Consider the following 14926-nt stretch of genomic DNA (forward strand, 5'->3'; position numbering starts at 1 on the left):
GAGGTATAAGAATCAGAATCGGAGGATGCCCGCGAATTGGTTCGTGAAAACGATAATCTGCTCTCGATTAGCGGAGCATTGGATTGTTGAAGAAATGCCGTTCCGAGTTTGGAGTCTGTTTCGAAGTAACCCGACCGTCGAAAATTTCATCAAGAGCGAAGAGGATGGCGTTAGCCGAAGTCATTCGATGGCGACAAGGACGCTAAATCAGCGAAAACGCTCGCAGTGAGTTTAGGAATAAACTTTCCCGTATTCTGAGCTGCGGAATAAAAGAAAACTGACAAAAGATTCGGAGAGACAATGGGACTGAGGGAAAATCGAAGATCGTCACTAAGATGTTGTTTGAAAGAAAACAGTAAATTTTCATTAGTCGCGACACCATCCTCGGAGGAAACGTTTCTTTAAAAGTATTTAAAAGAAAAAAAATAAGCAACAATTTCTAAATTTGCTGGCGGAACGATATCTATCCATGCGCAGACTCTTCCTGGTGCCTTATTATAGGAGATCAGAAAATTAAGTAAAGGTAATCAGTTTTCCTCACTTTCATTCATAACGGAGCTTTTTTAGGACTGGACTAATTCACGGGGCAACGGGAGAGAAGGATTCTCATTTAATTATAGACCCAAGAAGCATATCGAAAAATGATTGATCGACACATCTTTTTTAAATAACGTTCGCAGATCAGATGAGTACCTCTTAACAAAAAAGAGTCCCGCTTTCCTCAGCCGAACCGCCTGAAAATGGTAGCGAAAAAACCGCCCCGCAACACCGCCCTCGTCGTCTCGGCGATCCGGAAGCTGCGGGATATCCAGGGCACCACTTCCCGCGAGATAGTGAATTTCATCTCTTCGGAATACGACGTCTCCGGACCCAACCTCAAGCGCCACGTCCAGATGGCCCTGAAGCGCGGGATGTCCTACGGTTTGATCCATCGCGCAAAAGGGTGAGTTTGAAAACGCATGAAAGATTAAAGAAGAAAAAAGAAATTCGTCAAAGAATTACCCTGATAAACTAAATAATCGAACCTCCGCAGCGGCTACTACCTCTCGAACCCCAAGGGGCTGACGATCAGCTGCGACGACTTGGTTGATCGTGGCAGAAGAGGAGGGTGCGGAGGCCGGAAACGACGCAGGCGAAGGAGCAGGCGCGGGAAATGTGGACGCAGGCGATCCCGCAGGCGAAGGAGGCACGGCAGGGGAAAGTGCAGGGGAAAACGCAGCAGGAGGAAGAGGAGGGGCAGGGGCAAGAGGAGGTGCGGACGTCGGGGGCGAAGGCGCGCCGGTGAGGATGAAATGGACGAGATGGTCGCCATCCTGCCGCGCGACAGTCCAAGAAAACCCACCAGACTCGGACGTGCCAAGTTCCCCGAGAGGGGCGCCACTCGCAGCAAGAGTCTTAGCGATCGATCGTCGGCTACCCGATCTTCGGGAGGCAGTGCGGCCCTCGATGGCCAGACCCAGCTGTAGGTTATATGCACGGTGAGAGGCTTTGGCGTGCGGTTTGTGCGATCCGATTTTTTTCCGTTGACACTCGCTTTTCTCTCGTCTTTTACAGCCGGCGAGGAAAATATCCGCAGCCGTGAAAGGTGCGAGAACGCGTCTTCTTCGCCCCTGGTGTGACTTCTCGAAAAAAATGATCATCCGTTCGGGATGAAATGAATTTTTTTTTTTTACAACACACTTAAATCAAACAAATGGTGTCGTCGTACTTCTAATTTTGCTAAAAATAGTTTTATTTTTTATACAACCTCGTGTATTTGATATATATTTTACCGCTGTTTTTTCACCATGTCTGTGTTTTTTTTTTTTTTATTTTTATCAGTTTATATATATTATGCGCAAATAAATCTTTCATGCAATTTTTCAATTAGTTGAGAGTCATTTTTTTTTTTTTTTTTTTTTGGACTGGACGAGTTTTCTTTTTCAGGTGTTGATGGTATTGGCAAGGATCAGGGGCAAGTTCTAATTTCGTAAGAGGAGGTCGGGGCAACGCAACGCAACATCTGATAGGTGATCTAACCGTGTCCTCTGTGCGAGGATGTGTCGAAATCTTTCATTTGCACATAATTAGTACGGCGCGTTATTATAGGAGGTCACACCTCTGTACTTTCGAAACAACGACACTTACGATTGTTTATGAGTTAGAATAGCTGCTTTTTCTTACTCATACCCGATTCTCCCAGTTTCATTTTACTCAAAGCAAAACAGTTCGCTGTGAAAATCGTAACCCAGAGAACGGAACCCCGGGAATGGCGATGATGAAATCGACGACAGTAACAGGCATCATAGTTTTTTGGTAGTTATTTATAAAAATTTTATTCCTTTCAATAAAACATTAAAAAATTGATTCATCACGCGAACTCTTTCGCGTTATGGTATACGATTTTGGCGAACAGGCTACAGTGATCTCTACGCTTCTGTTAGCGACAAAGTTTTCATTGGTGATAACGGTGTTTCGGACTGTCGTCCTGTTCCCTCCTACCAGCCATGGCCATATCCCTCGTAGGCCCCACCATAACCACCATGGCCTCCGTGTCCAACATAGACCGGGACTGTCTGTTTGACGTAGACGGGAACTGGGTGCGGGACGGCGACGGGAACTGGGGATGGCACCTAGAAAAATAAAAGGAACAGTTACTGTTGCTCTACTGTAAGAGGATGGAAGAAATTTCCTCGGAATATGCTCAGGTTTGCACCATTTTGAGGTAGATATAAAATTCCAGTATCAGCTCATTTTACTTGTGTCAGAATGATGTTTTCATTATGCACTTTGTGAATACACATTTCACTTTTTCAAGAAATTTGTTTTCCCGGTGGAATTCATCAGGAATGGATTCTCACCGGAGCAATTGACTGGTCGTTTGAAATACGCTTGATTCTGTTGAGGTTGGAATTCGTGAGATTTTAATATGAGAGCCAAAAGTTTGTGCTTGAGGAATGGGAACACTGCTACATAAATATAATATTTTTTGCTTTTTAATTGACCATGATTGATTATTATATATCCGATATAGTCGAAAACCTTCGATTTAGGTTGAAGAATTACTTCCATCATCCATTTAGTTCTCATATATTTTAACCGTATTCATTTTAACCTCTCATTTTCAGAAGAATTCTCGAATGACGCGGAGCCAATAATCAATTATAAAATCAAATCAAAGGTTGGTCAGATTTTGATGAAAGATTACGGAGCTAAGGATTTTAAGACTGTAAGTCAACCGGTGTAATAATCGTTTGATAAATCATAAAATTAATTGGAGACGTGAATATTCATGCAACCTTGAACGAGTAAAAAAATATCCATCTTTGCTAGCAGCATTGAATATAAGCTATGTGAGGCCAGTTTCAGTTCACTATCATAACTGAGAAAGAACACAAATTCAGTTAAGTTGTAATTATTTGATGAAAAATTCTGTTTTTCAGATGGCGCAATAGGAACACGGAAATGAGAAATTCAGAGAGTTTCGTAAACGAAACTTCTCAATTGAGTGACTGAATACCGCGCATGAAAATTGGAGCTACGCTACGACAACCTGTCGTCCCTTCAAATAGAGATTGGTGTCAGTCTAACGTGGTTGTGAGTTTAATTTTTTCCGAAGCATCAATCCACATTGCTAATCCGTGAGTATCAATTTACATGCAATAATTACGTAGTCCATTTGTGCAAGACCTGCAAGGTTCCATCGTGATTTCCCACATCATTACGACACCCACGTTATACCGTGAACACCACACTAACCGTGACGGAAAAATTCTCTTCATATCTCACCTTGACGGGGTAGGGAGCCGGTACTGCCACCTTGACGGGGTAAGGGGCTGGGACGGCTACCTTTACGGGGACTGGGTAAGGCCTGTCGACAGGAACGGTGACGGTTTTGGTGTGGACCACTGGGTAGGGGGCCGGTACAGGTACAGGCACAGGGTGGGCGACTGGTACCTGCAAAAAGTTAGAGATTGTTGTGTTAGGAATCATCTAGAAAAATGTCAAGAGCAAAAAACGTACATCAGCATAATGGTAAGATAATGGGTTCGGAAGCATGGAAGAGTTAATTTCCTCGAAATATGTCAATTTATTTACGCCATCCTTGCTAGATCATTCAAGTATCATTATCGTCGAGATGCCGACTATTATTTGACGATATTAAAGCAGGCATGGTGTCAAGAGATGAAAAAAGTTTATTTAAAATTTTCAGAAAGTAGGCAAGACGTGTGACCACTCGTTTGAGATTGTTCATGACTGTCAGTAAGCGCAAAGTCGAAACTCAGTCAACCTGATACCCATGAAAGTCCATGCAAATATCGACATCCAGACAACGTCGATCCAAAAATTAAACATAGTGTAAGACGAGGCATACCGAACGTAACAGGATAAAAAAAATCTGGTAATTATCGAAATGTCAAAGTTTTTTGAAACTGATTTTTTTTGTAGTGACAGGTCAATTTATAGTCAACTTGTGCATAGTTGATCATGGCGGGACCACGACGGTGAACGTCTGTAGTTAACACGTAGTCGACTGTTGGCTTCCAGTATGTCCTTTTCGTTATTCTTATATTCTGCCTGGCACAAGCCGAATACAAGTTCACTGTGTGTTACTTGGGCATAAAAGCTAATTTTCTCAACTATTAAATCATGGCCATACCTTGACAGGGACAGGATAGGGCCTGTCGACGGGGTAGGGATGAGCGACCGGAACGGCGACAGTCTTTTGGATGGCAACCGTCTGGACGTGACCGTGTCCGTGTCCATATCCACCGTATCCTCCGTATCCGTAGCCGGCGTCCCATCCTCCGTAGCCCAGGTCGAATCCGAGGCCCCGCTTCTTCACGGCTTTGTCTTCGACGGCGAAGGCCACCGAGACCAGCATCAAGCAGACCTGCAGGATCGGGCATTACGCCACATTGAATATGGGTCGAGGGAAATCTAGTGCCGTGTAGGCGAACTCAGCGTTTCCGGGTCTGCTCAAGTCGCGCGTAGCCCACTCGTGACAACGAAAGCCTTGTGCTTGCCAGCCGAGACAAACACGTTTGCTCCTTGAGGATCGTTCGGTCTCCGCAATGTCTGCTCGCACTTTTTTCAGCGTGTAATCTGATACTCGACCGGGTTTACGATCTACCAGGATTTTAGCGGCTGGTTGTGACACGCCTTTGTTTCAAACTAGCTACCGATCGAACTTATTTTTTGATATTGGCTAACATATTCATTCAACGCGGAATCTAATCTCTACTCTCGCTCAGGAATCGCAGGTAAAAATCAGTTGCATCTTGATAATTTAAGCTTTTTGGAACATTTCGAGTTTCAGGGTTTGCTAGTGGAACTGATCACCTTTGTTTTACTGAGTGCTATCGGGATTTGGACCAATATCGTTGGTCTTTGTGATAACTGATTTTTTCGACTGGAATAATTTAGGCGAACGATCTTTTCTGTCCCAGTATACTTGATTGACGCGTGAAATCCTTTATCCGTTCGACTACGACTATAGAGAAAAACGGAAGACTACTTTTCCAAAACTTAGATACGGTGGGCCGGAAACCAAAAAATACAAGTCGAAGCCTGCCTTGAGCGAAAAAATGATATCCTATAATTTTGTAATTGCAAACGTACCAGAACTCTCATGGTGGTAGATTAGCTGACCGTTAAGGTACACTGTTTAGACCGATAAATGAAATCGGCTCTGACGATATTCTGTAGAAAACTACCCTTTATATAGGGAGTTCACTTTCATTTCGCCGTTGCACCCCGCCAATAGGAAACCAATAGCGATTGTCGCCGTTTGCCACACCTACCTCAATGCATCCGAGTGTGTGTGTGCGTGTGTATTTGCTTACCGCTGATCTAGTCTTTTATGAAATTGTTCGTGTGTTTGTCGGTGTAATCGCGTACCTGCATTTAGAGCACGGGAAACCACTGGTAGGGATATATTAAATGCGGGGAAAATCCTGCAGCAAGGCTTAACCAACGGTTGTATAACACGATGCAAATGTGGGAATGCATGTTCATGTACGACATATCGTAACATTTAATCACACGGTGGACAACCTAAGGATTTACGCTTCTGCGTTGAGTTAGAGAAAATTCGCTCAAACTAGAAAACATCAAACACCTTGCGATGTTCATTTCGTGCACGCAATCATCTCGTGATCCAGGATTAAAAACAAAGTGTACAGTTTTTTTCCAAGCCTTTATCGCTACTTGTGCGTTCATTTTCATCTCTCACTTTGAGAGATCGTAAAAACTGAAACCTCGGTTTTTCAAGCTTCTTTCAAGTTCCTGCTGCGGCTACAGACAAACATTTGCAGACACCCCAAGGCGTCTACTTTCAAAGATGTGTACGTCTAGTAACCTCGGAATGTTGGAAAAAATGTTGGTTATTCATAATTCCAATGATTTTCTCTCTTTGGGACTGAATAATATTGCAATATGTTACCGCAAAATCGCACATCGTGAATACAAATTTGTTTTTTCTTTGTACTAGACTCGGTCCAATTCGCCGAAATTATTTGGTTGAAGGTTGGAGAAGACGCGGTTGCGATTTCTGTCATCGAAATTCGTGGTTAACGGACTGATAAATAATTGATGACTGGTCAGTTTTTAGCCGATTGGGACATAAACCTAAATTTATCGCCTTATTTAACGACCGACCAATGCAAATCCTGATTTTTTAATCACCCCAATGATCAGGCGGATCTGTTTAGTTGCCATATCACTCATTTTTCTTCTTTTACTTACCTGCTGACTGCACTTTGTGCATCGACTTAAATTTTCTACGATTAAAACCGGTTCTGCTCGAAATCTCCTCAAGTGATAACGGACAAAATTCCAAAACATTTGGCGTCGAGTCAGAATTCATTTACAACAATGTTTCGAAATGAGATGGGATTGACTCTTAAATCTTGAACGTTTCAACCGTCGATTAAACAAGCGTTGAAAATATTTTGAACATACCTTCGGTGACAGTTGGAATTTTACTCATATTTTCGCGTAACGTACGTTTATCGATCGAACTAATTATCAGCAATCAGGCATGCATACAGCTGGTATAACCAACGTTCAGCTTCAATGACTTTCTGGACTTTAGAACTAACCATTAAGCAGTATGATTAATAACTATGATGACTGTTTGCTAACGTAATTTAGAGTTCCAATTAACATAGCTTATTTGAAAAATTTAATATTCACTCAAATGTCCCAATTCGGCACGATTACGTCCTCAACGCGCCAAAAATTATCGCCAACGTTTAGCATGATACAAGCATGGTCAGCTGTTTCACTTTCCATAAAAAGCCGGACACAACTTTTAATTTCTATTACCGCAATGCGTCCGACAGCAGCGTTTTTAATAACAGAGAACAAAAAACCAAAGAAAGAGAAATTGAGTGACTTTATTGAGCGATTTTTAGAATATTAATTAGTCACCATAAAATCGTATGTCGTTGGAGAAAAAAGATCAGGTATTTATTGTTAGATCGAACGAAGAAGCGTTAAATGTATTGCTATATAGCGACCGGTGATTATTATTCATATGCCAAAATGCAACGAAGTACACGATTAGCTAAAAAGATGGTTCCCGGAGTTTTTATTTTACGTTTGGGTCAAGAGTAGTCGTTTGCCTCTCGATCGGGTTCAAGGTATAACTGTTTCATCCACCTGCGGTTGTGTCTGGATATTGTTGAAAAATATATGCTAATTTCACCATTCTTTTTATCTCCCGAATGGTAGATTAACATATTCAAATCGTCTCGAAAAGTGCACTTTTCGTTGTTAATTAGCAGTAATAAAATGTTTTCAACACATCGGCACACAATTAACGTTTTTTTTATTGCCACTATTATACATCATTCAAGTTGTTAATGCTGCTGTATAATAAAGAAAATGAATACTCGATATAAAGTTGATAAAATCATGTAATAATTTAAATATGAAACACTAGGAAACGATGTGGAAGTTTAGTGTATTTATTGTTCAGTGTTCAAAAAGTTATCGATACTTCAATTTGTCGAGAAATTTGTCGATATCTGTTCAATTTATCATGTAGTAGATTTTACAAAATTGTCATGCGAAATGTATGCCACGTGAAAATCAACTCCAAATGCATATAAATTTAAGAAAACAGTACTTGGTGCTTGAATTCGCCGAGTTGTAAAAACTTCGTGAAAATTATTTGAGTGAAATTCGCGTGTAATATCTGATTCCGGAATCCATTTTTCAGAAATAACGAGACAAATATGCGTTGCCTTTTAGATCTGTGACGGTAGATAAACGTTCACGTTATTACAGCATTATATGGGCCGATGTACCAACTTTCAGCTTGCTTTGTAGAGTTGAGATGTCGGTCTGGTTGCAATTTGGATATGTTATAGAGCACACCGAGATGTAAGATTCGTATAATTTTTTAGCCATTATGACTTACGAATATAGAATATGTTCAGCAAGCTCAAGTATGGCGAATTAATTATGATCGCATTTTTATCCCACTATAAAAATATCAAGATATGTTTTTAAAAATGTGTACTTTTTTCATATATGAAAAAGAAAATAATTTTTTCTCCGATTCTCCGCCTAAACCAGACTCGAAACGAATTTCATCATCGGGAAGATTAGACTTTTATCACAAAAGAAATGAGAAAAAAAAAATGTTAGGTGGAATTTTCTTTTTTGACGATTCGAAGTACTAAACGTATGGAGACGAAAGCCCAATTTGAAACACCAATCAAATTGATCAACGTGTTTATCGTAAATGGTGAGACGTGAAAATTAGGGCAATTTCATACCACAGTGCACATTATAACACATTGTTGAAAATTGAATTGAAGAAATTTTTCCCTGAAAAATTCGCCAAAAGCTATCTGATTTGTCCACATATATTGAAGCATTCCACGGGGTCTCTAATTCTTTACATGAATGAGTACTAGTCGAAAAATGTATATATATTTTTATTAAACAACTTTTATCCGAGATATAATTTAATTTGTTATTCGAAAGCACCTATTTCTCAAACTTGAAAAGATTCGAAAAATCTATGAAAAAAAAAAAAAAATTGAAAATGGTGTCACAATACATTCGTTATCTTGAGTTTCCCTAAATGTGCTTTTTTTCGATTCACATCATTAAAAATTTTCTCCATCATTTTGATATTAACAATTTATAGCAATTACCACTTTTTTGTACTTTCAATACTTTTTCATAATAATATACTTGTATTTCGTTACGATGAAAACTGTATTATTTACAAGCGCTCAGAAAATTGGTAATACGTTGCTATATTTCTCTGAGTTTTTACAAATTTTATAAAATTGGTGCTTCGGAAATATGAAATTAAATCATATCGCAGATAGGCATGATCGAAAAATTCTCTAATCCGGATGCTGACTTCCAAACTTGGTTCTCGGATTTGGAGAAAATATAAAATCTCAACTCCCGATCTTACTATACCTCGTTAAATGCCTCATACATGTATACACGTGCAAATAGCAGAAACCATGCGTAATATGCGAACGCCTCGCCTTTTCCTGAATTTTAATTTTCATCGCTGTCGCCGTGTGGTTATCGCCTGCTGTATTTTATATCCCCGGAACTGATTGCGACGAGCCGGAAGTAGCAATATGACGCGGCTTTGCCTGACCGCGATTGAAAATCCGATATTATCTGTGCGGCAGTTGCGGTCTCGTATGCCGCAGTGTTTCGACCGTTCAATTTTACGACACTCTCATTACGCTGCAGCGTAATTACCATGGCTTAATCCACACATCCCATATACTTGCCGATCCTCACGTTCAAATCCGAGAACAACTCAAATTCGAATCGTATTTTAATCCGTAGATTAGCCGTAATTGACCGAAGCTTCGGTTCAATATCGCGAGGTACGCCTTAAACCGCACGTAAATTTTACTTTCGCATCATCGTGAACCCTGTATTAATGGAGCGAATCACTCCGTATGACTCTGTAATGCATATGGGAAGGGAATTTATCGCATATTCATAGTCATTGCTGTATCTTGTTACAAGTCAAGACGTTGATTTCTGATGCAGGATTTACGTGAGCTCTGACGAGGGGGTGTCAACTATTTCCTGTAACGCCGACATGTACGTTCGCGATACTTTGAGAAATAAATTAGATTTTTCACAGTTAGAACAAAACTCTACTGAAATGGGCATCGTTACAATAACGCTATAAGTTATTGTTCGAATCGCAAGAAAATCTGGTTCAGTTTGATTGTAGTTGTAAATAGGAAATTTTCTGGTTATTGCATCAGTAAATATGTGTTGCTTAGTTACCTAAGGTTTTCAGTCAAATAGGGCCTTAAAATCGATTTATCGCTGAATAAATATAAAATTATTGTAATAATTACAAGAATAAACAGTACAAGTGACCGTCACTAAAAAGAATAGTTAAGACGTACTAGATTTTGTGACCACGGTTAGGAACCCATTTTCATTTTATACCCAGGACTATATGTATTTTTCGGTTGTGGTGAAAAATGAGCGTGCAGTATGCACTACTAAAAATTTCCCTCGACGCAGGGTGCACTAAAGTATTATCAATCAAAAATTCAGTCGCGGTTATAATACTTAGCGATGCACAAATCAAGAAAATAGAGAACGAGATTCTTGTTTCGATAATTTTATGTACTAATTGACTGAAATTTATGGATCTTACAATTCTTCGTATTTTTATAGTCTTGCATAATTTCCAACTCGATTTACGATCTTCTTGATCGATACTTGCAGATTTATACGATACGAGTGCCTAAATTTGGCAATACGTGCGAAATTTGTACGATCCTTGTTTAAGCATTTCATGTGAACTCAATTCTCAGACATAATAAAACTAAAAGTTTTGAAAATTGTGTCTAAATAGCGTTTTGTCACAAATTCTTTTTACGTCCAAAGTCACGAAACACATTTTTTCGACATATCAATATCGTTGCGAGGTCAAAAAACGAGTCCGTAAGTTATCATTGAAACATCTTTTTCGCGACTTTCAGTTTCAAGTGCTGTCTGGGAAATAGCTTAAACTCAATTCTATTAATGTTTTATAACCTTGCGTAATTTAAAGATTTATAGGTGACGGGTGATTGATAACTACAATTTTATATGCAACTAAAAAACAGATGCGCGTAAGTTAAGCAATGTATGTAGTAAATCAGAGTTTGTCTTCGTTCGTTAATTATATATGTACGAGTTTAAAGGTCATTTATAAAAATGTCTAATTTATCAGCTGTATCATATGCAATATTTTATCTTGCATAATTTCAAACCTAATAGCGTCTGCTTGATCGATACTTGCAAATGTATTTATTGTTTCACGATTTCCGAAAGTTTTAGACCTGGCCGAAACTGTCCATGCATATAAACAATGCTTCAGTATTTAACTCGTCGTCGCTTCATTCTATTCAGTCAATATTTCTCTCTTCTATGTTTTTCAAATACTGCATCATTCGGGAGAAATATCTATTCAAAAGTACTGACAGATATATGATGAGTTTTTTTTTCAATTCTATTTGGGCTTTGATAAACAGGTTAGTCTTAAATGACGCAATTGATTAGAACTTCAGGTTCTCGCTGCGTTTGATTAGGTTCAATCAAAATAGTAATATTAGAGAGATGCGCGGTTCTTCTTCGTCAGCCAAAGTCACCTTGTTCACAATTTTCCCAATTCTGCGGATAACTGATTACTTGTGTATAAAAATTTGCACCCAAGGCAGTTTCTCAATAAGAGAAGTCGTCGTTCGGTCTTTCATTTAATACGGACGAATTCTGGCAATATTCGACGCCTTATTTCCTGCCGCAGCTTTCTTCGCTGGGCGGAGTGAAAACTGTAACATTTATATCGGATCGAGTCCTGTGCAGCAACTCTCGTTGCGTAACCTCGTTTCGTCCGCAAATGCAACACGAATGCATGCGCGTACGTGCGTAATGCGTAATGCGTGACTGAACTGTATCGAACAACGCTGCAAAAGCTGGGCGTGTGCATGCTGAACCGGTCGAAAAGCAGGCCCCGTGATGCAGCCCCGTTTAATTTATTCCTTTATATTTTAACCGAAGCCCGACGAAACTCTGCATTCTTCGCAAGGACTCGGAGGGCCGATCGTTTCACCGTGATTCCTTGCCGGCGGATTCGAAGGAAAGCCCCGATACTCCCGTATGTCCGGTATAATGCGTACCTACCGAATAATAATTTACGTCACCGTAAATGTGCAAAGAAAAAAAAAAAAAAAAATTCCCTCGACTTTCCACTCGATGAAATGTTGTCCGCAGGTAATTAGTGAGGTGAAACGGACACCCGCAGCAGACGTTTTTGGATCAAGCGTATTCGACGCTAGTCGTTATAGCCGTCACCCTTAATGTTGCGAAGTTGAACATTCGTTTGGCGGTGATTCGTAGATCTAAGAGTGATTTGATACTGGTTTTTAACTGTGTGACTTGAGGGTTGTAAAAAGAACAGACATTCATCTACATTTGTAAATTGTTTTTTTCGGAATATTTTCTATTATCCGAGAGTTTCAGAAGTACATCGACAATGCTTCATTTGAAATACTTGAAATCAAATTGTTTTGAAATATCTATGCACTGAGAGAAATTTTTAGTTCCGGTTACCGCCCAGTCCTTAACTGTTTTCATTTTTTTCCACAATCGAAAAATATAGTTCTAGGTACAAAATGAAAATTAGTTACTATTTTTTCTCATTACGATCACTATAACTATATTTTCTTGTAACTGTTGGGAAAATATAATGCTTGTGCAACAATAAATTGACGTTAAAGCCTCGTTTAACTAAAAAAGTAGAGTAAACCTCAGAAACTGATTTTGCGATGCAATTACCAAAAAAGGATCGACGATAGCGCAAAATGTTGACGCGTACCTCGTTTTTCGTAATTCCAACGATATTCACAAAATACTAACAACGCGCCTCGATCTGTATTTTTTCCATGCTATAAAGTTGATACGTATAGATTCAGAGGCGTCGATACTCGTAGCAAAATATTGCTTCCCGATCTTTTGAGCTTTAGTTTCAACCGCGAATCTTCGCGAGATCGTTGTGACCCTGGCACTGAACTTCCTGGTCGATCAGCTTGCACAATGTTTATTCATTTGTAGAATTCCCCGCGGGCTACTCACGCTGTCTTTGCGCCATAATCTTATACCGAGTTCATCGAGTACTTAGTACCATGTGAATCCAGTTTGCAATCTGTGTATTGCGTCTTATAAGGACGCAATTCTCGGCAATCCGCACTATCTGGTCAAGTTAACTGATACGAGTAGAGAGATAATAAATATTTTCGGGATTTTTGAGTGGTCGAAGCGTCGGTGAAGTGAACAAATCGAATTTTACAGTTCTCTTCGCTTTAGAGTAACGAGATAGTAATTTTTGTAATTTTGCTTGGGTGTTGTCTCATGAAAGTTCGAAAAATTTATGAAAACACTGATCATAGTTCCAACAGAATTTGACTCACTTTGAGGTTATGGTACACTACTTATATCTTACATCAATTTGACACAAGCGTAATAAAATATGCTATCATTTCGGAAAATTTGGATACGATTTTATTAGCCTGGAAAAATAAGTGTCACTTACTTTGAGTATTATCAAAGCCTATGTAGTAATGATGCAAAAATACCGCAATTCTACATGCAATGCTGAACAAAACTGTCCAAAAACTTTTTGGTTTGATTCAAAAATAACTCCATGAAATGTATTCCTGCAGCAAGTGGTAATTCAATTAGAGGAACACATTTCTTGGCATTATTCTTGCGTGAAACAAAACTGAAGTCGGAAGTAGCGTTGAGTTCATATAATTTTTCAAAGTTTGGATTATTGATTATTTATTTTTCGTACAAGAAACAGAATTCTGAAAAGTTTGTTAACATTACTTATCAGTGTTTTGGCATTTGAATATTTTTTTCTAACTGGTGTTACGCAAAGTCAGCGTGCAAAAAGTCAAAGTGAATTTTAAGTTATGAGACGAAATTCAGGTCGAACCGAATGAATGTCGAATCTCATCAATCAGAAAAGTGAAAACTTAGAGCAGTTCGAATTTCTGAATGGTGAAAACTCCGATAGGTAAAACTTTCGGATACTGAACACCTCTAATGATTTAACTTTACTAAAGTATATTTTTTGCTGAATTTTTATATATTGTGTACTTATAGGCGGGAAAACCTTAAATAATTGGTACGTATTTTTTTTACTTTTTACTTATACTAAAATTTCCGAAAATGTCATTCATGCTAACTTATATCTACATATTACAAAATTAGAGATATTCAATTGTACGTAACAATTGTAATTATCTCACTTAACTGAAAAATGACCTAATTATCCTAAGTTTCTCTGCCTTTCGTGCATACATGAATTGGAAATTCCATTTTACGTAATCACCGAATTATAACCATTAGGTTTTGTAACCATGTCGAGATTAAACCATTTTGGAGTTTTGGCCGTAAGAAAATTTAAGGAATTTGTAATTTTGGGTACTAGAAAACTCGAAATATCAATAGTTTTGAATTAACAAATAATTTGAACCTTTAGCTCTGTTATAGGCACACTGAGAAGCCTTTCATTTGTTGCAGTTACTACAAGGATTTAGTAAAGTAGATATCGTTGCAATGACGGTTTAGATATTGTTAAATATTTAGCGCGATTATTGTTGTGAATATCAAGTTTGCTCGCTATTGCAATAGTCAATCTGCTTGTTTAGTCAACAATATTTTTTCAGCTCAAAAAAAATCTTAACGTCAATTTATTACTGCGCCAAAATAAAATTATCGCAACAGTTATCTACGAGAAATTACAGTAGGAATGACGATAATCGAAAAGAACTCAGTAAGACGTATTAAATTTTTTTTTTCACAGCTGCAGAACTCATTTTCATTTTAAATCCATAACTGTACATCTGTAAATTTCCGTGAGTGTAAGCGAATGAATATC

At 38.8% G+C, this 14926-nt stretch overlaps 1 protein-coding gene and 1 long non-coding RNA gene across 2 annotated transcripts; one reads left to right on the forward strand and one right to left on the reverse strand.

Moving 5' to 3' along the window:
- The first annotated feature begins 206 nt into the window (after window positions 1-206).
- LOC124185004 lies at window positions 207-1191 on the forward strand. Its single transcript, XR_006871317.1, has 3 exons — window positions 207-523; window positions 681-943; window positions 1034-1191. It is a non-coding gene; the product is annotated as an uncharacterized LOC124185004 (long non-coding RNA).
- A 735-nt stretch (window positions 1192-1926) lies between these two features.
- LOC124184975 (cuticle protein 63-like) lies at window positions 1927-5669 on the reverse strand. Its single transcript, XM_046575261.1, has 4 exons — window positions 5602-5669; window positions 4640-4873; window positions 3769-3936; window positions 1927-2612 (listed from the first exon to the last, which is right to left on the reverse strand). Exons 1-4 carry the CDS (start codon window positions 5611-5613, stop codon window positions 2478-2480), a joined length of 549 nt encoding a protein of 182 aa, XP_046431217.1. The 5' UTR covers window positions 5614-5669; the 3' UTR covers window positions 1927-2477.
- Window positions 5670-14926: the final 9257 nt, after the last annotated feature.

Source organism: Neodiprion fabricii, chromosome 6 (assembly GCF_021155785.1).
Source record: "Neodiprion fabricii isolate iyNeoFabr1 chromosome 6, iyNeoFabr1.1, whole genome shotgun sequence".
Lineage (NCBI taxonomy): Eukaryota > Metazoa > Arthropoda > Insecta > Hymenoptera > Diprionidae > Neodiprion > Neodiprion fabricii.